Genomic DNA, 26,928 nt, shown 5'->3' on the forward strand with positions numbered 1-26,928 from the left:
TTGTAAATGTTAATTATTTTTAGTATAATATTACTTAAATTTTGCGACTTTATTAGCTTAATATAAATTATTTAAAAATTATTATTTACCGGAAGCTCTATCTGCGCAGTTGCCAGCATCCGGTAAACATGGCGGCTTCGAACCTCTGCTTACGAGTGCAGCTGATGCGCGAAAATTATGAGATACTTTTCGATTCGTCCGACTCTTCCTCATCGTCCCTGACCGCAATGGGTGCAACGGCGCCTCACTTCTGACGAAACAGTTTGTACAATTCAATGCAACTATGTGCCGAGGAGGCAAGCTACTCTGTCTGGTAGCGACACGTAAATCTGTCGTGTGGGGTTGTCGCCGCAGCTTGGCAGATGGCTATTTTAAGCGTTCGCTAACGTAGCCGCCCGCGTCAAGATGTTCTCTCGACTTGCCACCGCATTTTCTAATGCGGTGGACGCGTTAGCTCCGCCGCTGCCATTGCACGAGGAGTTCCTGTGGCATTGGACAGCGATAATGAAGTTCTACACCGACCGAAACTCGAACAGCAAGAAACCCATCGAGCTCACAGGTTTGGCCGGACGCCTCGAAGAAATGTCCAAGATCTTAGAACAGGAGGAAGCCGAGCTGGGAAGCGACAACATGGGGCCATGTATGGAATACTTCTTGCAGCACAAAATGCTCGAACAGATGAGCGCCCTGTCGAGAGCGGACACTCCCCCCGGGATCAAAAAGTGCGTTCTTGTGTTCACTACGCGGCTACTGTCCAACAGCAAACAAGTGTTGCTGCCACAGATGGGGATATACACTGCCGTCCAAAAGCTCATCGGCCTTTGTGGCGAGGTTCTGGCCGCGCCGACAGAACGGGAAGAGGTATGCATAGGGGCCGGGAATATTTTTGAGTGCTTAAATGGCCATCGACAGTCGTCTGCAAGGTTCTAGCGCATTGTTTGCTTTTCGTGCCATATCTATACTGCCGCGAAATGAATGTTTATAACATAGTACTGCTGAAAAGTTACAGGTTGATATAGCGCACAATCTTTCTTTTTTTCTTTTTCAGGCTGGCTTTCTTAACGTCATCTGCCAAAAAATCCGAGCCGACCCGAGCATCCTTACCTGCTTCTTACCAAGAGTGCTGGAAGAGAGGCATTGCACGTCCATTGTAAATGGAAAGCAACCAGATGGAGGCTGTGGCGACACCTCTGCAGTGTCGTTTCCGTTACTTCGAGCCTGCCTTACCCTTATGGAGAGTGCGGACTCTGACGTTTCTACGCTCGCAGCAGAGTGCCTTATATTGTGCATGTCTAACCTAGGCGATGATGTCGCACGCTATGTAATCGCCAAGTCTAACATGTGTTCCAGCGTGGTTCATCACCTAGTCAAGCTCTACTGTGCCATACCTCGCACACTGAAAGCTGCCGACATTGACGAAGCAGTGACTTCTTGGTGCGCCGACACTGTTGCTTCCTGTGGTGCAACGGACCACCAAGTTATCGCCCCTGGAAAGCGGAAACTTCTCTGCTTCTTTAAGTGGCTAGGCTTCACGGACACCTTGGTTGAACTGTCAAATGCCCTCATAGGTGCTGAGCTAGGCAAGACATTCTTAGACGAATTCCTGCAGGGTCCTCTCCTTGACGACTTCACTAAAGCAGAGTCTGAAGAGAGCTTCCTTTTCATCACTTCACTAGTCACCACTTGCTTACGCAATCTTAATTCAAAAGACTTAGTTGTCATCGTGGGAAGCTTCTTGTTAGGTGATCAGAAAGGTTCCCATGCTTCACCAAAGGACATGCTGTTAGAGCGTGGCCGCGATCCTAACGCTTCTCCACAGCTTGTGCTCACCACCCTTCAGGCCTTTGAAGAGCTGTTGCAAAGGCCTTCAAAGGAAATCCTAGATATCTTGCTGCTTAGCCACCTTGTTGGCCGCAACTACCAAAATGACACTGCTGCTGAAGTTTTTGATTTCAGTGACGACGATGAAGAGGGATTGTGCAATCGAGCGGGCAAGGCAAACATGAGCGACTTCGAAATTTCGCCCGGTTCATCACCAGTTAGCCGCACGTTTGCACCTGCACAGATTCATCGCATTCTCAACTGCTTTCTAATGCTCTTACCCGATGAAATAAAGTCGTGTGAGGAAATTGACTCCGGCTACGACGCATACATTTCCGACGCACACCGGCAGTATCAGGACATGCTTGCAGTCACCGATGGTTGGGAGTGGCCTAGCGAGCCCGTGAGAGAGGAACAACCAAGTGCCGAAGATGACCAGAGTTCAGATTCGCAGCCCGAGGCCGACAGCCTCCACCGCAGCTTCTACGAAGGCCCTTTTTTGTCCATGCTGCTGGACCGTATCGAAAACATGCACAAACAGCCGTATGACGTGAACTTGCTGGTAACCTCTCTCATTTCACGGCTTGCACTGTTTGCCCACCCGAACCTTCACGAGTACCTTTTGAACCCACTGATGCCTTTGGTCGCTGGAGCAAGGTCATTGTTCAGTGCCCTCCTGAAAGTTGTGGAAGAGATTCAAGTGGCAGTTCATGGCATGGAAAACCTCAAGCGCAAGCTCATGCTGACACGCAATGCACTTCTCAATGACAGTGGAGACGACTGCACACTGGGTGAAGAGTCTGGTGTCTTGGAGGCCATCATTGTCCTTGAGGAGTTCTGCAAAGAGCTTGCAGCTGTGGCATTTGTCAAGTACCATGCAGCTGCTTAGGTGGCTAGACTGCAGCTTTTGCTCAGTGTAAAACAGAAACAGAATTCCATGTGAAAAGACTAAGTGCACAAACTTTGAGAAGGCCTACATGGTGGTGATTGAGACATGGCTCAATCTTTGATGTATTGCTTCAGCACAGTGCTCTCCTTTATTTGAACTGGTGTTTCACCAGCCAGAGAAAGCTGTAGTGTAAACATATACCATTGATTAGCTTGACTGCGTTCATGACAACTTTATTGCTGTTGTAATGTTTTAAATTCATCACAACTGCAGCATAGCAAGCATTATTTTCCAGTGACTGCAGACAATGATGTCAATTTTAGCTTTTTTAAAAACATTTTTGCAACAAGAAAAGACAGGCCCTTCAGTGGCGCCAGAAGCACCTATATACACAACATAGTGATGTATTTCTTTACCAGAAATCACATTTTTTATGCTTTTAATTTTATTGCTTTGGGATATTCTTCCATGGTACATATACTGCGCTGTCCTTCGCACAAAATGTGCTGCAGTGTCGCGCCTGTGCATGACGTTTGCAAGTGTACCTTATCCAGGAAAGTGCACAGGGTATTTAGTGGCATTGCAGGATTTGTACATGTATGACAGAACTGTTGCTGAATGAGTTTACTACTGTAGACTGTAAAAAAAAATTACATTTGATAGCTCTGGCGATCTCTGATGTGAAGTATTTTCTTAGTGATGCTAGAGAGAGAAGGAGGAGGAATACACATTTATTTTTGAAATAGTATCCCAAAGTAAGCCCCAGCTCTACTCTAGGTGGGAAGTCTCCTCATTCCAGGAACCCTCTGGCCTGAATAAGAATTTTATTTGGAGGACAAGCAAGTGAAAATAACTGATGCACATTGTGCTGAACATTTTTAAGCAATGTAACTGGGCAAACCACTGATGCTGCAAAATAAAGCAAATCAGTGTGTTGAATGTTGTATTTTAGAACTACTACTGCAAGTTGGATGATTTTGTGCAATATGAAAGAAATTGTTGCCGACTGTCGTTTTCTTTATTTGCTTTATATTGCTGTTGATTGCAACTTCTGAAGTTCCTTTTACTCCAAGTGGTACCATAGTTGGCAGCACCAGTAGAACAAACCACCTAGCGCAACAATGCCCTTGTAGGGCGGCATGGCAACCATGAGTGACGATTACTAGTGCTGAGAGTGCAAGCACACTGCGACGGATGGTACACCACATGTTCTGTGCAAAGCTAGATGAGAAGTCTGCAATCTAAACTACAGCTATCTAACCGTTGATTTTCATAAAAGCTTCAGCCAACATGAAAATATATTTGTTTAATCCAATATTTGTTACAAGCACATATATCTGACACACTATCAGTGAGATATTTTATATTTAATTTGTTGTGCCTAATAATTAGTAATACCTATGTTTGACTGTAGTAGCAGTTCCGAAACTCTCCTTGGAACGTTTCATATTTTATTTAGACTTCACAGGCCTACGAAGAGGCATAGTGTGAGGGGGGCATATGGTACAGTTTATCACAAGATGCAATCGGTAAAAAGATATCGATGCATAAACATAAAAAGATAAACATTGGCACAAAACGATGAAATTTAAATATGTACAGAAAGTTGTCAAAAACAAAGAAAAAAAAGGAAAATCAATCCAAGGGATTGACTTACATTGCCACTACGCAAGAATGTGAAGCTTCAATGCGTCGTTTGCCTGCTAAACCAATATGTGAAATAAAAAATCCAACTGAAACAGATGTGCAGATTGGATACGTTTTTGTTTGTTGCACACTGGTATATCTGTTTCTTTTTTTTGTTTGCGTAAAGTGCACATGTCACACTTTATAGTCTGGTTTTGATGTCCACAGGTGATCTGTGGCCCTTATGTATCTCTTTTTTGAATGATTTTGTCTTGAAAGTGACTTATCAAGCAATGTTTGGCTGAAGTGAAGTGCCAAGGAGCAGAGTCAGTTTGGGCATGCTGTTCAAACCAAACTATGGCACTGTGAGCGACAGATTTTTCCGTGCATCATCCATTCTGCGAGTATTTGAAAGTAACAAAACACAAAGCAGGAGCAATGCACCAGGTGCACTTCACTGTTGCCGCCATCATTTATTGCCCTGACCTCTTTTTAATTGTAGTAGCAATAACAACAAATAAAATGGAAACAGTGGCAGAGACTAACCAAATCGAAGAATGCAGTAGTCTGAACAAAATCCACCGACAACTTTATTTTCTGTCACGTTTGAGAACGTTTATCAGAAGTTTCCAAATTTTCTTGTGCTTGTTTATGATTTTGCTGCAACAGTGAGAAAGTATTACCGAAACAGGGTTTGCTTTGTCTATCCTTTCACTCCATAATGCTGCAGCATGATTGTCATGCTGTGAATCAATGCATCGGATACAAATACTATGCGCAACTTTTTACCGCAATGGCACTTGATGGCTCAAAACTGGGTTTTCTATGTCCCTTTCTTTATGTGGTGGCATATCTCACAGTGCTGTCTTCATGCTGCTATTACCTTCAGGTTACTGTCGTGCAGTCACGATTGTGTTTGTCATTGTGCTGTTGTTGCATCATTGTAGTCATTGTTGCACTATTGTAGTCATGCCGTATGGTTGTTGCAATACCACTGTTGCAATGATCGTGATAGGAAGTGTTAGCTTGCCCATAGGCTACTTTTATCGATTGCTTGGTCACTGGAGCTATGGACTATAGTTTCCTTTTTTTTAAATACTGCGCTTTATACAGCAGCAAAAATGCTGGTAGTGACATCTTGTGGCACTTTGTCTACCCACAACCATGAGTGTTCTTGTCAAATGAAACTAATAGAAGATAGACGGCGTGTTAACCATTATGTGCCTGCCAACCCTTTATGCCAGGAGCTAAATAGAGTATGGATGGTCACTTCAAAAAGCCTTGAGTGTAGGAGAAGTGCATGTTTTATAGCATGTGCTAATTGTAACATTAACATTGCCTTTGCTGGTTAGTATAAAATATTGCTGCATTTTAATGGGAAAAACAAGAATGCATCCGACATGGTTGACAGCATGAAAAGTGTGTATAATTACTGTTAATCTTCAGCAGATCATTCAGCAACTAGAGACATGTGGCTGTTCATAACACTCCTTGAACAAGGTTTATGCATAAAAGCAAGAAAGGCAAAAAAATAAAAGAGCAAAATAAGCAGTACTAAGACCTACTTTATTTCTTGCCAAATTTTCTGGCTGCAGCTCTAGCGTTCTATTGGTTCAAGGTTCACAGGTCTGCACTTGTGTTGTCAGGTGAAAAATTTTGCCCATGGCAAAAAAATATCTGGAATAGCTTGTAGAGCATGCTTCACTTGTACATTATCATACCTGATAATAACAGCAGCTTGCTTGATTGCAGTACTCTCTTACCCATTCTGATTTATACCACTTCAAGCAACCCTTTCTTACGAAATAAGTGCAGATCTGTTAATTCAAGTACAATCAGGCCGCAACTTGTTTAAAGATGGCTGCCTATCTCGCACCTAGAAATTAACTTCAGCATAGAATGCATTTCTGACAGGAACAGTGCATGCCAATTCTCATTATTAACAATGCCATCTTCCTCACTGCAACAGAATACTGTTGCAGTGAATACAACACAGCGAAAGAATGTGATCCTTTCGCTATTTCTAGCTAGACAATTTCTTTCTTCCTCATCACCATCATTACTATTTTTATAGCTACCAACATGCAATGGCAAATTAGTCGCTGCTGCACTCCTCTTTAGAAACTTTGACAAGCTTTTATAAATCACTGCAAGGGCGGTTTCTCAGGCAACTATTTTTGCAAGCCTTCGCACGGCTTGGCACTGACGGGTCAAGGTACATGGCCAACAGCATTCCTGGCACAGAGCAAAGATGGCAAGCGTGGCATAGTGCCAGGAACATTGTCGGCTGTATGAAAAAGCATCGAATGCTGAGTGACGCAAATGTGGTCGCTCAAGGTTGCCGACCCTGCTTATCTAAAGACGTGCTACGGCACTACTCATTTCTCAGCCTACTTTGCAGTGTGTTTGTCTAGGAATTGAGAGGTCCCTTGTTTGATTCCTGGCTCAATCAGCAGCACGGAATTGTCTTCGCCTTTTTTTTTTCTCACCCACATGTCCATTGCAAAATATATCCGACAATTACGATAATCCCTAATGCGAAATTTGAATGCAGCTTTATATGTGTTTTCACTTTGCAATATATTGAGGCAAAAAACTTTTGAGACCGTAATCACCACACTGACTAACAGTGGGCCAGTGTTGTCAGTGCCGGCATGATGAGCGACATCGGACACAGCTGTGGAAGACGACGACTACGCACCCGCGAGCAGTGGCACGAGGAGTGACACTAGCACATTCGTGTGGTTATGTCGAGGAGCAGCAACAAGCCAGCTATGGTAAATAGAAGACAAACATGCGAGCAGTGGCCCGGACGTGTTCGCACAGTTACGCTGATGCTCAACCCAGGAACGGACGCACTGCACTCTAAAAGATGGCGATCAGCCACAGCATCCGGCATGAACCAGGCAGCCTCGTCAGCGCCATTGTTGTGAAGCTGGAAATCTTAACATTCTCAAATGACAAGGAATGCACTGGATCCAAACAAGTATGGAAAAGCTGTTGTCAGATTTTTCTGTTATAGGATGGGCACACGGACTTTGTTCTTCAGAAACATGATTGAGACTGCTGCAATTTAAATGCACAGGCACAGCGATACCATTTTTTTATTTTGTGGGTTTTCTTGGGAGCTCCAGGAACAGAACTATGTGAAAAATAGTGTCATAGAAAGAACTTCATTGAGTGTTTCTAAGCACACCCTACAACTTCTCATATACAACTTATGCCCCCCAAAAATATTCAATATTGAGCCCAACTAGTTAGTGAATTGGCCGAGTCCTGAAGTGGGCTGAGCAGGTAGCGGAGGCCTACCACGACTGGTAGATGGACTTCTAGCCACATAATGTGACGGACGCCTGCTGGGACTGAAGTACTTAGACCTCCCTCTCTCCCCCCAGCCCCTCCCCTCTCTTGAGGGGGGAATAAAATTCATTCATTCGTGAAATGGACATTAATAAATAGCCTAGGTAACTCTAGACAACTACTAACAATGTGCAACTATTAAAAAGTTTAGTTCAAGTGGCATGAAACACCTATGTGGTTCTTGGCTACAGGGATATGGAAAAACTCTCAATAAGTTGTCAAGATCCAGAAAGTGAATGCAAAGCTCAGTGTGCTTTTGTTTGCTATTTTTAACATAAAAGAATACTATATAGAGGACTGTTGAAAGCAAAGCCTTGAGCACTGTCTAAAAATAGTGGTATTGGGCCCAGAAATGACACGACAGCTGACAGTGGTATAACAACAATGGCATGATGGCCGCAGTTTTACAGACCTTGGGGTCAAATCCCGTGCTTGTGTAAGTGGCTTTCTTTTTTTGGTAAACTTCTGTCAAGGAGTCATGATTATAAGCATGATGACTATAATGCCAGCAACAGTTTATGAAAGTTGGAGGAAGTATTCTTAAAGGGACACTAAAGGCAAATATTACGTCACGTTAAAGAGACGGAGCTTTAGAACGTCTCAGACATTAATATTATCGCGAAGAGAGCTTTAGTAACTGGGAAATTGAGGCAAATGCAGGACACGATTTGAGACTCCGCTGGGACATTCAAGTACTAGCCCAATGAGAAAGGCAGTTCTCATTATAATTCTGTCACTAGTACTCAACCACTCATAATATCATTGTATCGCATTATAAGACGAAAGAAAATGCTACTTGTCCAGTTCGATTTGATTAAAAAAAAATAACTAATTGATGCTACCCTTGAGAATGACAGGGGTGACAGAAAAGTTTCTATTTCTCCACTCTGCGGCGCCTGCCCTTTCTTGTTTCAGTAGTTTCATTATCGCGTAGAGCTGCACTCGTTTTCAAGCTCACAAAATTCACACAAAGTGCAAGTAGCAGAGAATGCTGCATCGATGTGATATCGCGGGATTCCTGAATGGTCCACACCACTTGACCAAGAGTAGCTGTAGCGGCAAATCCAACGGTTGCCTTGGCTTGGCTTATTCGTGGCTGCGCGTTAGCATTTTGCGCAGAGAACCATAATGCCATCTGCTGGATGCCGTTTTACTCAAAGACAGCAGTAGAAGGTGGAGATGGCGCATGCAACATCGCCACTCCCTACTTGGGGCAAGTGATTTGAATGACGCTAAAGGTACGCAGACCCTTCAGACGAAATTTTCTCGCAAACTAAGTCTTGGCACGAAACAAGCACTGCGAGGTTCCTCGAATTATATTTGAACATTGCACGTCGACCTAGTATTTGCCCTTTAACAGCAGTCTTAAATATAATGAGCGAAACAGAAGCCAGGCAACAGCGAGTCATTGCAATGTTTGTATAATTTATTCTGACAGGGACTGAATTTAGAGCTGTAGTACAGGGATGGTTTCACACAGCTTCACTTCAACGAGCCCCATTTTGGAGGTGACGTGCCTATTTTGACAATGACAGAATGTAGAGCTGCAGTATGAGGATGGTTTCATCCAGCTGCACTTCACCGAGCCCTATCTTGGACGTGACATGCCTGACGTAGGCAAGCTGTTTCCGTTCAGGAGGAGTGACCATTTCTTTCACCTGTTGAAAAAGGAAAACAATGTCCCACCGTAAATGCAAGCTTTCCAAACTAACAACAGTCATAAAAGCATCGACATAGGGTGTCCAATTCAGGTTCTGTATGACCTACACAATGTTGTATATTTCTGATGTGCAGCAATAAGAAATGTCTAAGAAAGCTTGCAATATTTCTAGAACATAAACAAGCTTGCCTAGACATAAAATGAAGTTTTTGTTGATACCCGAGTCAAATATGCATGCACGTACAAGGAAACCTACAATTTAGCTGGAAAGGTTACCTGTCCTTCCTTCTGCTTTTCAAGATGTCATGAACGAACATAGTGGTAGAAAAAGTTAAAAGAAGGAAGGAAAAAAGTGGATGCCATTCGTGGCAATGCGCAGATGTCCAGTGGTACAGAAGGAGGCCACCGAAGGCCTGTTCTCTTCCTACAAAACAGATTAGGAGAGGAATGGTCCTGACATCTCTGATGACAATGGTAATTCCCAAGGTACATCCTTTCTGTAGTGAGATATCCCATGCAGGCACCAATTATGTCCTTTGAAAGTTTAGCTTCACCACATTTCTTGCATCTTGAGAATTGTAAAAAGTGTACAGCTATACAATGGAGTGAGAATTTTCAGTTCTTCAGTGAGCTTTGTCAAATTTGCAGAATGTGGACATGAGGCGACAACCCTCTACAGGAATGTCAGATAGAAGAACATAGCTTCTCATTGAACATGGAGTGCACATCTTACTTTCTCTCTTCTTAACGGCCAACTGCAATGAAACTATGGCCTGCGCAAAATGCCTAGTTTCAGATATAGCCTCTGTGCAAAATATTACATCTGAAAAACAAGGGGATGCAATTTGTCACAAAAAGCTAACAGAAAATAGGAGATTTTTATATCCTAACTGACAAGAACATTGACATTACTGTTAGTTGGAAATGACTCTGACAATGATAACGTTGAGAGCCAACACAGCACCTCAGCATAACCTCCACAATTAGGCACGCTGAGTACAGAAGAGTTGTTAACCTGAAATTGCTTGAACGGAATTGCTACTTAATATAGAAATACAGTCTTATTGGTTAGATTTGTACTTGGCAATGCAAAACATTTTTGCAAATCTCTGTAAACGGAACCACAGAAGCGGGCTCTAAAGGATTTTTCCAGAAAGTGGCAGGACCCGAAATATTTCTTGCGGCACCTGTCTTCTATCCATGAAGCCATCTTTCAAAAGCAGTGGCAAAGCGTCAAGCCCGCAAAAACTTGGCAGATTTTGAATACGTAGCATTTACAGCCCTGGACATATTCGCGGCACTGCCACTTGCCCCATAGATGAACAAAATAAGGACAACCAAAATTTCGGATGATGAAACATGAAGCAAACCGGTTGAAAAAGCTTTAGAATGATTTCCAATGGAGTGAAGTTTCAAAATAAGCCATGAAATCAAAAAGCAAAACAATGTCACTTTTAGTGAAAATAATAAGAGGGAGAGAGAGAGAAGACGGAAAGGCAGGGAGGTTAACCAGACTGAGTCCAGTTTGCTACCCTACACGTGGGGAGGGGAATGGTAAACACTGAAGGGGCCAATGAGATTCCGCTGTATTTCGGAAGCCATGGTCTGGGATTTTCAGCATATTCACTAACCACCAAGTGCTCGTGTCTGCTTAGGTGCTATTTAAAGGCTGCTAATAAAAAAATTGGGGCTTTTACCAGCCCTGCAGCTTTGCCAGGATTGCTTAATAAGCATGCACTACCAATTTATAGTCAATTTAGCCAAAGCAAAATTTCATTTGAAGTTGACCTTAAGCTAAACTTCTGGTAACACCGTCATGGTGTGGCCTGGAAACACTGTGCAAGGCTGTCTGACTTGCACATTAAGGGTCTGCAATACCATCAACTCTGATTTATGCGGTGTAACCAGAAGGCCTGCTTCAAGCCCGACACTGTGCAGCACTTTGCGCACATTCTTAACTGATTGCTTAAAACTATGATGGAACTAATTGCTTTTTGTGCTTTTAGAAAATTGTGGCTTTATGATGCAAGCGTGCTAACTAGGAATTGGCAGGAACAAAGTGAATGCAGCCAATGATAAATGTTGCAGCACCATCAGCAATTCAGACGCAACATAAGAGTACCAGATAAATTCTGTACTGAAGCACACATAACTTAATACAGTCACATAGCACATAGAAATATTTAATGACAGAGCTGGAAAGAAAATACATTAGATTCTAGTAACTGCTAACTAAAGATTATGTTATAAAAAATATCTCTGTAAAATATAAATGCACTGACTCATGACTTTAAATGTACAGTTGCAAGCACAAGTCTAGCAACCAAAGTTGCCATGAATAGCAGATGCCATGAGAAGCATGAAGACCAGGACTGAAGAAGGACACAAATGACAGGACCGGTGCCTGTTGTTTGTGTCCTTCTTCAGTCCTGGTCTTTTGCGCCTTGCCTTTACTCATTCGAAAAAGTAATAACAATTAAAAAAAAAAGTTTGCTCTGCAGCTTCAGATGCCAGCTCCCATGAACGGAAACTACAGTCATCCACTGGTCCAACGCTTCTAGTACCTCTGCGATCTGTTCAGGTGTGGAGTTGTTTGGATGCATAGTAGACAAGATGAGGTCCACCCTTTGCTTCTTGTCCAGGAGTCGTTTAAGGTCCTCAGTGATGTGAATCCTTCGCAGCATCATGTTGGCCAGTGCCTTGTAGCACCACTCCAGCACCTGACGACTCAGCTGTGCCAAGAGCAAAGGATGCTTAAGGTCAAACTCACTTGTTACAGGAACAAAACAGTACACACCTGATACAGTAAAACCTTACTATAACAAAATTGAAGGGGGAGCTCATATAACTTGTAACCATTGTTACAGTGAACAAAAATATATGGGCAGTGCACCGACTGACACGTGCAGCACATCATCACATGAAGTGATGATCACACGACCGCATTGTCGTCGCTGACTATTGAATGTGCCTAGCAAATTATAGATCTATCCACGGCTAGTTAGTAGCACACATGTAGTCAGACACCACACACGCGTTACAGACCAGCCATGCTCCAAAGCATGACATGCTTGAGCGCGATGCACCTTCAGCAGTTAGCGACTGCAGTGCCACCACTATTGGTGACACAAAACGCGTCAGGCAGAGAGGTATGGTCATGCCACTCAAAAAAAGGTTCTAGTACACTTTACCATTGTGCTCCCTCAATTGAGCGGAAACTTCTGAATAACAGCAAAAAGCAATTTCTTTATGCTGACATCGAGCAACAAGCACTTTAGAAAATCAAGAGGCTTGAAGCGCTCCCCTGACACATTCACAATATGGTCATAAAGCCAATACAAATGCTTTTCTCTCTCTCTCATTCAGAGTCATAGCACATGACACTCGGACAAGGCGCAACGTGTGTGCAGAGAGCACAAGAGAATTTTGGGTCGGCAGAGTGGTGTACAACTTGGCAGAATTACCACCTTATCCCATTTCAAGGTAGCTGACGGCTTGTGCGAGTTTTAAACTGCTACATCAGATGAGTTAGTAGCAGTGTTGTACACCACCAGATTTTGGCCTAATCAATGTGAGGTTTGTTTGTTGAAAATTTTGCTGTGTTTAAATGAGATTATAAATGCAGAAATTTCGATGAGACTTTCAAGGATAATCACAGTTTAGTACATTATATTGATTATTTCATTATAAAAATGAAACAAGAAAGGGTGGCATGAAATTTTGAGCAAACATGCAATACTCTACGTTCCCACACTGCACTTTTAAGTAGCATAGGTCACAAGAGCTCTCATTATTCAATCTTCTGTGCTTGGACAGGTGCTGCACAGCCGGCGTGATTGGATGTATTCATTGGCATAAAGTCTGTGGGATTTACCTGAAAAAAGAACATGAGCCTCTTTTGGTTGGAAATAAAGTTGTCATAATGAGCGATACCTGCTACAGGCTCCCTACTCTAACCGTTTCGATGATCATTGCTGAAACTTCAGAATGTATTGCCAGCATTTTATAAAGAAAGAGAAAAAATCCGGACTCTCCCTTCAGGAATCGAACTCCGGGCCAAGAAATTGTCCATAAGCCACAGATTCCACCCGTTAGCCACTCTGTCAATGAGGCAGCAAAAAATAATGCGCCTGGCCGACACTATACCTCACCTCTTCAGTGCTCATTAATACGTAGTGGCTATCACTGCACTCTGCTGCTTACCCATAAACTAGCACTAAGGTGAAAGGATATAGAATGTGCCAATAACAAGAACAGAAAGGCTGGGTAGAAAAGAGGAGAAAGAGAAAGTAATGTCTCTTCGCTTCTCCAACACCAAGAAGCGCCATCTACACAAACGAAGACAATCCAGACTAGAAGTATCGCAGTTCTTCTCAAAAGAAGATTGCTCACGCACATTGGCGAATCTTTATTCCAACCAATACTGCTCGAAACAGTGTGAGACTAGCTGTCCATAATATTGCACCAGCTAATGCATCATGTTTCACATTGTGGGCAAAGCAAACTTTTTTTCACAGTAAGCAAACACCGCATCACACTATGGTATCTCTAAAGTAATACATTTCAATATCTTTTTTGTCATAGGAATGTCATAACAATAAACTGAATATAGCTACAGTCGAATCTCGATAATTCGAATTAAAGGAAGCCAACTGAATGGAGGACTTACCTGCAGTGGTGCACGTATACTGAGCTAACACATGAGTGGGTAGTTCCACAAGATTTATTCACACATATTAACAAATTACAGTCAGTTATTAGATGCATCAGTGCTCGTACTGTGATAGAAGGCAGCGGGTGCACGTGTGTATAACAAAATGAAACACATGTCCCGTGGCAATTGTCCCTTCGAGCTTTTGGCATGCTTCACCGCGTAAAACTGCTGTAGTGGGGCGAAGCTGACTTTCGGGAACCGGCATTATGCAATGCGCCGTGCTTTCCGCGCTCCAAAGACTATGGCGAGGATTACAAGGGCAGATTCGGCGCCATTGCTAACAGCGGCGAATTGTTTAAATGAAAAACACGCCACCGAACAGCAAGATGCTTGTAAGCGAACGTCGAAGTAGCTAGGCCTAGCCTTGCCGTGGTGTGGCTACGGCTGCCAGCGGATCAGCGCGCGAGAGCACCGGCTTGAGGCGGCGCGATAATCGAAATGACGGTGGTGGTGGCTTGAATTAATGCCGTTTTCGACCTACGGTCATGGCAAAAAGTCCAGAAAGTCAGACGGCGAAGGTTTTTTGTGAGCGAAATTTCAGACTTTTTAATACAATGACTCTATGGCAGTGCAACAGAAGCCACTAACTCGTCAGGAATAAGTAATCAGGGATGCACGCCTTCACACGCCTGCTCACAAATTTCCACCATGGCATTTTTTTTTTCCCTTCGCGCGCGGCATTGAGAAGTCTCACTTAAGCTTTTCCTCTATGGCGAGGTTGGCAGAGGAAAGTCCGAGGCACCGCTGTGTGATTTGGCGCACTGCTGAGAGCATTGTCGGAGCACAGTATGTTCAAGTTAAACGTCGCAAATACTTGTGCGTTTGAATTGCCGGGTGTTTCCGCCCATTGGAATACACATAGCTTTGACGGGACAATAGTGTCAGTTCGAATTAACCGAAAGTTCCAATTAAGCATGTTAGAATCAATGAGATTCGACTGTATGACATTTTCAAGGCAATTTATAATTGTTATACTGTGCAACTTTCACAGTATGTGTCTGTTCGGGCTGTAGAGAAATGATTGTTCTTTCCCAAAACAGAAACCCTTCTTCACAGTTCACACATAAACTTTGCTTTCGTGCAAATTAAGCAGCAAGACTACATATAACCAAATCTCTGTCACTTTTAGACTTAATTTAGGCTTCAAAAATACTTTTAGTGATGTTTTACGTTCACAGCATGTGCTGAAACTGTTATAGGTTCACATCAATTTTACTGCTGAGTGTACAAGGGGTTACACAAGTTCTGGCAAAATGTAATTATTACTATTTTTTTTGTATGTGATTTTTAGGTGAACTTGTATGTGGCATTTTTGAAAGTTGACAGAACTGGATGAAAAGTGGAAAGTTGCAGGATAAAAATATGTGAACTCTTTTTTTTTTTCCATCTGCCTATCTTCTCCCAATCTTTCCCTGTTATTTAAGGACATTACCCCTAACCAAAATGACGATGGTTCAACATAGGTATTCGACCACCATGCTTCAGAGTGCATTTGCTTCTCATGCAGCTCAATTGCACCTGGCCTAGTTTTCTCAGACAGTACTAAGTACTGCATTGCTAAAGTATGTGTGAGCGCAGCATGGGTGGTGGTGTGGGGCTGCATCAGAACTAACAACTTAAAAATATGCAAACAGCAGCAAGTACAGCAGTTTCTTTCTTCCTAATCTATTTGACCACAATGGCTGCATTTCACCGTGTTTTAGTTGGCAAATCATGTTTGTGTTAATAATCCTAACACTAAAACACAACATGAGGACAAGGCAGATGCAGTGCAGTACTATTGCCAATATTTTTGTTCCAGGCTGTTGTCTCAAAAAGGCTGTCCCTTGCTTAACCTTTGTGGCATTACAGGCCATGCACATTCTTAGTTTGTATATTTAACAAGCCATACCTGTGGAATATCAACATGGAACAGGTAGATCATCCTGGAAGGGGCATAGTCTGGTGTTCTTGGAAGTTCCTGCACAGAGGGCGCACAAGGGAGTAGCTGCAGAGGGCACATGTTACAAACCGCAACCCTGGTAGCAAGAGCGGTCAGTTCCAAGAGCCTCTTACATACGTCTGCCATAAAATAAATTCAAAGCATGCTTACACTCTTTTTTTTCAAGGCTAAAAATACCCAGGAAAGTGGGCAGGAAGACAGTCGCCCCTGTAACTTGATTAGTAGAGCATCACACACGCAATGCATAAGGTGTGGATTCACTCCCATTGGTGGTAAGTTGTCTTTTCATCCACTTTCTTTTCCCATATATTAGTACGTTTCAATTAAACTTGCAGTTAAATACCCCTATGCTTTCGTGGGTTTTAATTGTCTATTGACTTCATGCATTTGTGCCTTAAAAAAAGATGTAAGAAAGAAAGAAAACAAGTCCCGCAGATCCCCTTTTTCATGTTCAAAGGTTATGACTGCAATTCACGCACTTTAATTGATGCAATCATGGGAGTTTCTTGGAAGTGCTCAGCCACACGCTCAGGTTCTGTTTGTGCAAAACAAGGCCACTTTAATATAAACACATGCTGATGCAGCAGAAAGCGCTTGCATACCTGAGCCAAGACGAACTTTTCCTGGAACATTTTGTAAGTCATTTCCTTGGCGTCTCGAGCAGTGATCATTGCGAGTTCTTCTATCTGTTTCTGCTCCAGGTACTTCTTTTCAAGCAGCAGCCTGGAGAGCGAAAAGAGCATATCCTTGAACCTGCTGGCTGCATACATGCCTACGAAGCAGCTCATTTGACGGGACACTAAAGACAAACACTTTAATCAGTTTCGACTGACAAAATATACATTAAAAACTCCACCTTCATTCATTTTTTGGTGAGAAAATGAAGGCCAAACTTCCATTTTTGTCATAGTGCCATTTAAAGCTATAGTACCCTTTTAATAGGCAATAACCTAAATGCTTTGCCTGCATCAGGGAACAGTGACGTGTTTGTGTTATCACCTATTAAAAGCGTGTATTTCAATGGCACTACGCCCCACGCATTGTGAAATAGATAGTTGGAGACGTTTATCACAATAGAGTTGGCAGTGACAACTGTGAATGCCACGAGTCACGACTCGCGAGGTGATTTGCTGGTACCAAGAGAGGAAACTGAGTGTGTGCTAGCATTTTCACGTGACACAGGTGGGCAAGTATTGGGAGGAAGCTGCCTTGGAGGTTGTCTACTGCTCTCGGCAGCTCGTGCTTGGCGCCTTTTCTTGTTCACATGGCATCTAGTGGCAGGAAAACATATAATACAATTGCAGTTTGGCGATGTGTAGTGGGTCATTTTTTGTGTTCTTGAATGCGAATGTTGGTGCCAGGGAACTGTATGAAATGGGACGGTATCAACAAGGTTCTACTGTGTTTGATAATCACAGTCTACCTTCAAGCACTCGAACCTGTTTTATTATTATTTTTTTTCCCAGTTCTTGTGCCATGTATATCGAAGTAACAAGATGAAGCACCAACAGTAGAAGCACATTAAGAAGGAACAAAGACAGGACAATGCACTTTGCCCTGTCTTGGTTCCTTCTTAGTGTGCTGTCATTGTTGGCGCTTCATCTTTTGAAAAGCTACGAACCAACTAGCCCCAAAATGTGTTCTACTGCAAGATATTGAAAATCACGACATGCGGCAGTCAAGTAAGTGCTGCCAACAGACGACGCCGTGTTGTTGGCACAGTGGGCTTCTTCGATTTTCCACTTCTGGCTACCCGCGGGCTGCCAGAGCCAGCCAGAGCGTCTTCGTTTTTCTCGGGTTGCTCCACGCACCACGCTACGCACTTCCGCCGGGCATTCATTTTGCTCACGCTGGACGGTTCTGGCTATCCGCGGGCTGCCGGAACCTGCCAGGACGATTTTGGTCTGGCTGCTCTCTGGAAGTTCGCTGGCTAGCAGATGACTAAAAGAGGCGATGGGCGCTCGCCGCCATCTTTACGGGGACTTCACGGATTGCAACGCGGGCGCTTGAGGACTTAAATTTACCTCGCTCAGCCAACTGTCTACGGTCATCTTCAGATTTCCTTACTTCTAGCGTTATCTTTTTAGGTGCTAACGCTTCGCTCCACATCGCGAAGCGGTGTGATATGAGCCGTGGTGAACCGTTTGAAGCTTTTGTGTGTGTGTATGTGTGTGTCCCCTGATTGCTTCTTCGCGGCGAACAGCGCGCCGCGCTCTCATGCGTGCATGTTACCTGCATCATGTTCCACGCAAGTTGTAGACGCTCATTCACACATTGGGGTACATTTTGGGTTCGTATTCCTCTGGTGGCGTTCCTTTTGACATATCTCGCGTATGTATATCTCTCCTTTCTTTGCAGTTAGCGAAGGCTTTGCAGCTAGCCCGTGTTTGCTCCGTCTCTCCGTCGTATGCTTAGGTGGCAGCTCAAAACCGATATGTGTTTGAACTGCAGGCCGTTGATCTAAGAATACACTGATTGCACTCGGTACATTTAGACACACGTACCTTGGCTTATTGCTCGTGATTGCGACCAATGTTGTTTTTCGTGTGGAACGTTTCGCTGGTCACAGGCGACGTGCATTTTAACGCGCCAGCCGCGTCCCCAGCTCCTTAAATGAGAAGCACCACCAGCCGCAACAAACTTTCTGAAATCGAAGCCCAAGCAGGTCAGCACGAAATTTTATGAATATGAGACGTACCCGATAACCTGCTTTTTCATGTCTTGTGATGACACAACGCTAACTCATCAATGTCGCCGGTGGTCGACGTGAGCGCTGCGAGCAGGGATCCTCCAGCCATCGCTTTCGAGTATACAATCACGATTTCGCGTCTTGTCATCGGCCGCGTCGGGGGCCATCTGTTGCGCTGCGCAAGGCGAGGTTGGCCGAGTACGCGTCCTGCGCCGAGTCGCGCGAAAGTGATCGTATCCCTGAATGCAACCATATATTTTCAAGCTGGCAACGCATAAATGCACTGACTACGCCGAGCACGCGCCGGCCTCGCCGGGGGCTGCCATGCTGGTAGCATGTTTACATTTGGCCAGCTGTACCGGCGTTCGATTTTGCAAACTTCGGGCAGGTTCGGGTTGTCTTGGGATCCCAGCCCACGTGACTTCCTGTCAGAACTGGAACTAGCTGGCTGCCGTCTGGCTGCCAGCGGGCGGCCAGAACTCCGAAAATCGAAGAGGCCCACTGTTGTAGTTTTCGGACTTGACGATTGGGAAAGGAAACAAAAAACGGGAAGCCGATACACATGACCTCGTGAGAACTAAATGGGACTGGCGCTTCACAGCTGAGAGACTGCAACAAAAGAAACATATCAGTGAAGTTCCACTGTTGCTTATTAGCTACAAGAATCCAGCCTGAACTTAAATTTGACACCTGAGCCACTGGACTCATGACATCATGTTGGCATCATGAACATCACAGCATTTTCATGTAGCACTTTGGTTCTTCAAGTGCACGAAAATGACTACAAAAAGCCATCACATGTATTAAAGGATATATAGGCTGTCTCGGTTAATGTTAGCTGGGCTCTTAAAAATAATAATACAATCTGCACAGATATGAATGAGGCATTGCTATTTGCAATAGCCTTGCACAACTCGGGATATTATTTCTTTTTGTGCTCTCACAGCTCACTTTATTTAGCTTAAATAAACAATCTTCTCCATGGTTGTTCTTGTTATCTTTGAATGACAAAGCCTAGGAGCATCGTTACCACAGGAAATCAACAAATTACACTGTGAGCACTGATTTGTGCACCTTGATGTCAATGCCCTCAAACATCCTGCAAATGAAGTGCACCCAAGGTGTAGCATTCCATAAGCAAGCTCTTTAGGACATGGCATACATTCAATGTCAGTTCTACATTTTCAGAAATGAGGAAACGTTTGGTATTTGCTTCAATTAGATACATTGAAACAAATCCAGCAGCAGCTGATTTTGATGCTGTTCTGACCGAACTACAAAAGTTGACAGCTGGACAGTCAACACTTATCTCTGAAGTCCAAGGCCTCAAAAATCAGCTTGTAATAACAGATAAAACAATATCGACCCTAAGCAAACCAATAGCTGACCTTGAAACTGAATGCGAGTGTCTTAGCACCCCACGAACCGAACTCAAAACACTTCAAACTAACACTGTGGGGACTGCTCATCAGCTTTCCAAGTTAGAAGCACGTCTTGATGATCTCGAGAACCGCTTCAGCAGAAATAACCTAGTACTCTATGGACTTCCCAACCCAAATGAAAAAGAATCTTACGATCAGAGAAAATAATAATCCAGCACTACCTTGATAGCCTGAACCAGGTAATTGAACCTAAAGACATAGAGTGCGCTCACCATCTAGGCCACCACAGCACAGACTGCCAAAGACCGGTAATAGTGAAATTGGCTTCCACCAAAATTAAAGGGATCATATTTTTGAAAGGCTCTCAGCTTAAATACACAGGTTTCAGTATTGTCGAAGATTTTTCTCAACCAGACTGAAATGCACGAAAACACCTTGTGGATTTCGCCAGGACCAAGTATGTCCTTTTTTCTGTCTGATACAAAATGCCGCACATCTTCGACCAAGAAACACAGTCAGTAAAAGAAGTCACCTAGGAATTGTTCCACCATGGGAACACGTGCAAGCAGCAGCGGACTAGCCGTAGAGTTCATCTTTCCTCTTCCATAATCTACACCAATGTACGCAGTTTTCTTCCTAAGCGCGAGTCCTTGTCTAATCTACTCTCGTCTTCTGGCAGCAACATACCAATCTGAACTGAAACGTGGCTAACAAGCGACATCACAGATAATGAGGTTTCGGATGACTTAGCGAATTTTAACGTTTACCGTAATGCTCGTCAAGGCACATGCAGGGGAGGTGTTCTTATTGCTATTAACAAGAAAATTCCACGTTCATTCGTTAACACTACTTCAGACCTAGAAATATTATGGTTAAAATGCAGCACCCCACCGCAAACCGTTCTCCTTGGTGTCTGCTACAGGGCTCTTAACAGTAACCCAAACTTCAAGCATAAACTTAACTACGCACTGCTCCAGATGACTAGGAAACACCCCAACGTGGAAATTCTTTTTTTTGGAGATTTTAACTACCCAAGTACAAACTGGCAAACCGTAGGCCCTCTAACTGCTGGTAACTCTGAAGCAAGGGACTTTGTTGACATGTGTTTAAACTTTAACCTGAGGCAAATGGTGCTCGAACTGACTCGCATTACACACGGATCATCAAACATTCTGGATTTAATTCTAACCAACACTCTCAAAAGCTTATCACTGATTACTTACCTGCGTGAAATTTGTGAGCATAAGGTTATTTGTGCCATATTCAAGTTTACCCCACTCCCCGCCAAACGTTCAAGATAACCATCCGCATGTACGACAGATGAAATTATGAAGGAATTAACAACGAACTAGAAGCTTTTCTGCTGTCTTTTCAAACTACATTTCATCACTGGTCTGTTATTGATAACTGGACAGTTTTCAAAAACAAGATAAATGAACTAACAAACAAATTTATTCCCTGTATCAGTTTTCGTGCAAATTGCCAGAAACTGTGGTTCTCAGACAATCTGAAAAGATTGGAAAGAAGAAAAAAACATCTTTACAGTGCAGTGAAATGGAACCCATGTGCAGATGTATGGGATACATACTATGCAGCTGAGGATTCCTATTATGATGCAATTCGCTGTGCCAAACACGCTTTTTTTCTCAAACTGACCAACCAAAAAACCTAACGAATAATCCCAGGAGGTTTTGGAAAATAATAAACCCGCATGAAACATGTGCCATCACTCTCACAAGCACAGCAGGCGAGGAAGCCACTGATAGTGAATGTGCTGACATATTTAACCGTGTGTTTGTTTCCGGTTTCACAGATGAAACTGACTCATCATTGCCCACTTCGCCTAGCGTAACACTTTTAGCAATGACAACAATCGATTCACTGCGCAAGGCATCACAAACCTTATCGACAGAATTAAACCCTCATCAGCCGCAGGAGCCGACGAAATCAACGCAAAAATATTAAAAAACACAAAACATTTCAGCCATATATCTTTCATTACTGTTTTCTCAGTCACTTTCAATAGGAACCCTACCAGACAACTGGAAGGTGGGAAGGGTCATTCCGGCTCACAAATCAGGTATAAAAGATTCTCCATTAAATTACCATCCCATCTCCTTAAACAGCTTGCCTTGCAACCTCACGGAAAATGTCATTTGTCCACATATCATCACCTTTCTAGATTTCAACAATTTCCTTCATCCAGCTCCACGCGGGTTTCGTAGACGATTCTCCTGCGAAACACAACTAGCAATCTCCGCCTTCGACCTACATTCTAACCTTAACTGTAACCTGCAGACCGATGCATTGTTTTAAGACTTAGCGAAAGCATTTGACAAGATACCACATCAATGCTTATTACTAAAACTCGCCTCTTTAAATTTGCTCCCTAATATTTTAGCATAGATTAAAGAATTCCTTACTAACCGCTCTCAGTTTGTTTCTATTAACAATCGCAACTCAAGCACTCTTCCTGTAACATTGGGCGTACTGCAAGGATCTGTGCTTGGCCCACTTTTGTTCCTCATATATATCAATGATCTCGCACTCCAAGTACAGTAAAACCTCTTTAAACAGTACCCGCTTAAACAGTAGTTTCGTTTTAAAAGTAGTAGTCAAATCCCCGACTCAGCGGCCATTGAACATAATGTGCTTTGTATCCGCATAAACCGGACCAACTTATTGCATACGTGTCAGTTAACACAAAGTGTTTCCACTTTTTGACGTGCAAACACGGTGGTGCATTGTCTCCATCATGTGGCCCAACAGAACAACAAGCCTCAGAGATCAGCACAACGGCCTTCAAGCGCCCTGTGTGTTTACGCGTGAAGCCACATCAATATTAACATCATTTCAGTGCCATGCCAGAGAGCGTTGTGGCGTTGTGCAAGCGGGAGCTCGCGTCATGCCGAAACTCGGATAAAAAAAGACGCCGGGTGCTTAGCATATAAGAAAAATTAGACATCGTTCGTGCTATCAAATGTGACGCAAAGAGTCGGTGCTGGCACGCGGCATGGGTCTACTGTTGACTACAGTGTGTGGCATTTGGAATGCGAAGAAGTTGCCCGGCAGCGCTGCTGCAACTGCGAAGAGATGTCCGCTACGAGGTCCGACTTTTTCCATCGTTGCCTCTGTTGCTGAAGTGTCGCCTAGCGATAGTGATAAGGACGACACGGAAAGCGACAGCACGGGCGATTCAGGCCCGACAGTGGCAGAAGCTGTGCGTTACGTTAGCCTCATGAATGCAATCGTCGTGACGAGAAGAGCATCCCGCAATGAAAAGGTGCCCCGCAACTTCTGAAATGCTACCGCGCCTGTGCATGGAGAATATGCAACGCCAACGAGGAATCAGCCATGCGAGTGTTTGCCGAGTAGAGGGGGCTCGCTGAAAAGCTGGCTCACAGCTTCAGCAAGTTTGAGGCCGCTGGTGTCGCTGCTAGGCTGGCGTGGCATCAAACAAAAATAACACGTTTGTAGCGCGAAGTAAATAAGTACTGCATGTTCTTTTCCCCTTTCATCGCACTCTCTCCGAGTTCTCCGTTTTTGACAGGTAAGTGGGCGATCTCATGCTATCTCGATTAAGCAGTACTACCATTTAGTACGTACTTTTTCCGAACTCCGGCCAACTATGGTTTAACTATGTTTCACTCTATCGTGTAAAATCCGTGTCTTCGCCGACGACTGTGTAATTTATCGCACTATTACTAACACTTCGGATCAAGCTACCCTTCAAAACGACCTTAACTGTGTCCATGAATGGTGTGGCCTCTGATTAATGATGCTAAATGCTAAGAAATCTAAACTGGTCTCATTTCGTCGTCAACGCAACCCCTTTATTTTTTTTATGCAATTGCTAACTCACCTATTGAAAGCGTTCAGTCATTAAAGTATCTCGGTATCACCATTTGCAATGACCTTCCTTGGCGAACACACTTACCGTAATCATATCATCTGTCAACAGATTTCTAGGATTCATAAAACGTCATCTTTGTCATGCGCTGCAACACGTGAAACTGCTGGCATACCAAACCCTCATAAGACCTAAACTTGAGTATGCCAGTCAGATCTGGAACTGGCACCAAATATACCTAAAAAATGCACTCGAATCTGTTCAAAACCACGCCACTCGCTTTCCTTATTCTTCATATTCTTACATCAGCGTTTCATACCTGAAGACAAACTCCAGTCTCGAAAGCCTTGAAGCTCGCCGCTGCATTGCCAGCCTCTGTTTACTCCACACGTTTTACCATAGCACTTTAAATCAAACACCTTACATTACTCATTTGACCCGCATATCTACCTGCACTGCACATCCATTTAAGATTGCCCAGCCCGTTTCTCAAACTACGACTATTTCAACTTCCTTTTTTCCCCGCAGTGTTGTGGACTGGAACGCCCTCCCCACTGACGTTGTCGCCATTACATGCCCATTGTCATACACAAATGCTGTAACTGCTTATATTATAAGGCAGTGTATTTATTTGTTGAATAGTCTATGCTCGTTACACCGGACCCGCGTACAACAGACTTTCGGATATAACGGACTATATTTCAACCTTAGTTTGTTCTACCTATTTTATTAATGCAACGAAGTTTGCTCTTAACGGACGGCACTACAACAGACTACTGGCTACAGCAGACGAAATTAGCTGCAATTTTTGTCAAAATCAGCCGTATAGAACGGACTTTTGCCGTGTCGACACAGGCTGGCAACTGACTTGCAAAGGTCAGCTGACTATTGTGGCTCAGTAACTTGTGTGCGAGGGAGGGAGGAAAGCGGGATGGAAGCATGCTGTCTATCGCGTGCGAGGCACGGACGTGGCTGCTGTGAACGGCGCGGCTGTGCGGGTGCTGTATCTTGAAAGTAATCTGCGATGTGGACAAAATGCGCACCTGCACGGGTGCCGTATCCTGAAAGCAATCTGCAATGTGGACACAGTGTGCCCAGTGCCGACAGCTTTGTATGTGCTGTGCTTTTGACGTTTAGTTCGTGTTGAAGCGAGAGAGAGCACGAAGGTCAATTCGCTTGCTGCAGCTGCCGCGCTTATCTTGCTTAATTTGCTATCGCAATCGATGCTTCGCCTTTCAGGCGAAACTGCAACATTTTATTTGTTTATTTTGGACGTTCATTACTTACTCTTTGCAATAAAGTTGTTAGACATTGTGATGAAAGTTTCGGGAGTGAGGTGTCTCAAATATTCTGGACTTTGGATAAAACGGATGTTTTTTGTCGGATTATCAAGGTCTGTTGTAATGAAAGTCGACTGTATATTAACACACCCCTTATGTACTACCCCACAGGGAGTCTTTAAGGTGAATAAAGTGAGGTGAAGTGAAGTTTACCATGTCTGAATGCACCAACAAAAGGTACATTGGCAGCACACACATTTTACAGCTTTACACTTTTCCCGATTAGCATCTGAATATAATTACTGAATACACTTTGAACAACTGTTAAAGCTGCGTAACAATTACGTCATTTCAAAAGCTACAGAGTAGATGTCAAAGATGAATTTAAACATCACAACCTCAAGAGATAAGTCATGACACATTGTTATCGTACCTAAAGATGCGGCAACTCTTGGCTCCAAAGCGGTCCTGCACTATGGATGCTAGGACACCCTCAGCGAGGAGACGCAGCGTGCGCTCTAGGTTGACACTAAACATGCCACCTCGTTCATCCGTCCGTCTTACTAGGCCCAGGGCGTCATCTGCAAGAAGGCTCAGATAGGAATCCAGCTCCTGCAAAAATAAAACTGCTTAGAACGACTGAATGTAGAGCAAGTTGGTACAGATTTACGACAGGAGGACGCAGACATGCAAATATGGACACACATTGAACGAAAAGGAAAACATAAATGCACTTGTGTCGTCCATCTCATTCTATTTGTGTCCGTATTAGCAAATCTGCTTTTACGTAACATGAAACAAGCTGCATTTTAGAAACACATCTCTGTGCTTATTGCGCTGCACCAGCAAACTTCAAGTAATTCCTAGCAAAAGATACAGAAGTTCTGAGAATTGTCTACCAATGTGTAAGCATCCTACGCCTTGGGTGCTACTTCACTTTTGCTTATTTATTTGGCGAGCTTATGCACATCTACCCATTGCTACCAATCATCTACTATTACACTATTATAATGATTACATGAGCTAACTTGACCAATTATGCACTTATTTTGCAGATATTACAGGGCATCACGGGACAGATAGATTTTGCTGGGGTACTCGCCAAACAATGCTTACACATTAACATTGTAGAGAGACACTGAAAAGATAGCCTCAAGCACTCACTACTCAATGCAGCCAGAGTGGGGCCAAGAGCGACACAGTGATGACGATAACAATGAGACGATTACAACTCCAATAATGATGGCAATGACATCATGCATATTATTGATCCAGGATTGAATCTTGGGGTGTAGACGAATAATAAGTGTGATAACACCTTATAATGACACGATAACACCTGTGCCACACACCATTTAAACTACACGAACTAAGCTTTTACACCTATGGTTGAAAAACATTTAATTGAACAGAGCTTCAATTAAGGAAATCAGAAACATTTGGGTCGGCCAAGAGGAAATTAGCACGGCTTTACCCCTCCATGTGTGGCATGGCCAGCAACAGCTCTAAGTTTCTGAAATTCCAAAGTACCACTTAGTGTATCACATCTCTGACACAGTAGCATCTAGTCCGTGGTCTTCACCATGTCTCAAGGCCATGGCAATCATCGGTAGTATCTGCTCACAAAAAATAGGCAATAGGCAAATAGGCCTATTTAGTGCTGTCTTTAAAATTTCTGTCATATTTTGTGACAAGAATGTGATTCGATTAGTTAA

The 26,928-nt window shown here is 43.5% G+C and overlaps 2 protein-coding genes across 3 annotated transcripts in view; one reads left to right on the forward strand and one right to left on the reverse strand.

Annotated features, from left to right (window-relative positions):
• The first annotated feature begins 101 nt into the window (after window positions 1-101).
• Window positions 102-4,618, forward strand: LOC135902513 (FHF complex subunit HOOK interacting protein 2A-like). Its single transcript, XM_065432620.2, has 2 exons — window positions 102-861; window positions 1,049-4,618. The coding sequence occupies exons 1-2, from the start codon at window positions 406-408 to the stop codon at window positions 2,708-2,710; spliced, it is 2,118 nt and encodes a 705-aa protein (XP_065288692.1). The 5' UTR covers window positions 102-405; the 3' UTR covers window positions 2,711-4,618.
• Window positions 4,619-9,104: 4,486 nt separating this feature from the next.
• Polr3C (RNA polymerase III subunit C) overlaps window positions 9,105-26,928 on the reverse strand; it is a 37,466-nt gene continuing 19,642 nt past the window's right edge. For both annotated transcript variants that reach the window (XM_065432618.1, XM_065432619.1), the window contains exons 7-11: window positions 25,647-25,825; window positions 16,615-16,735; window positions 15,962-16,030; window positions 11,921-12,088; window positions 9,105-9,354 (exon numbers count right to left, since the gene is read on the reverse strand). In XM_065432618.1, the coding sequence (XP_065288690.1) occupies window positions 9,214-9,354; window positions 11,921-12,088; window positions 15,962-16,030; window positions 16,615-16,735; window positions 25,647-25,825 (678 nt within the window). In that variant the 3' untranslated portion in view covers window positions 9,105-9,213. The remainder of the gene's footprint in view (window positions 9,355-11,920; window positions 12,089-15,961; window positions 16,031-16,614; window positions 16,736-25,646; window positions 25,826-26,928) is intronic.

The sequence above is a fragment of the Dermacentor albipictus genome, chromosome 3 (assembly GCF_038994185.2).
Source record: "Dermacentor albipictus isolate Rhodes 1998 colony chromosome 3, USDA_Dalb.pri_finalv2, whole genome shotgun sequence".
Lineage (NCBI taxonomy): Eukaryota > Metazoa > Arthropoda > Arachnida > Ixodida > Ixodidae > Dermacentor > Dermacentor albipictus.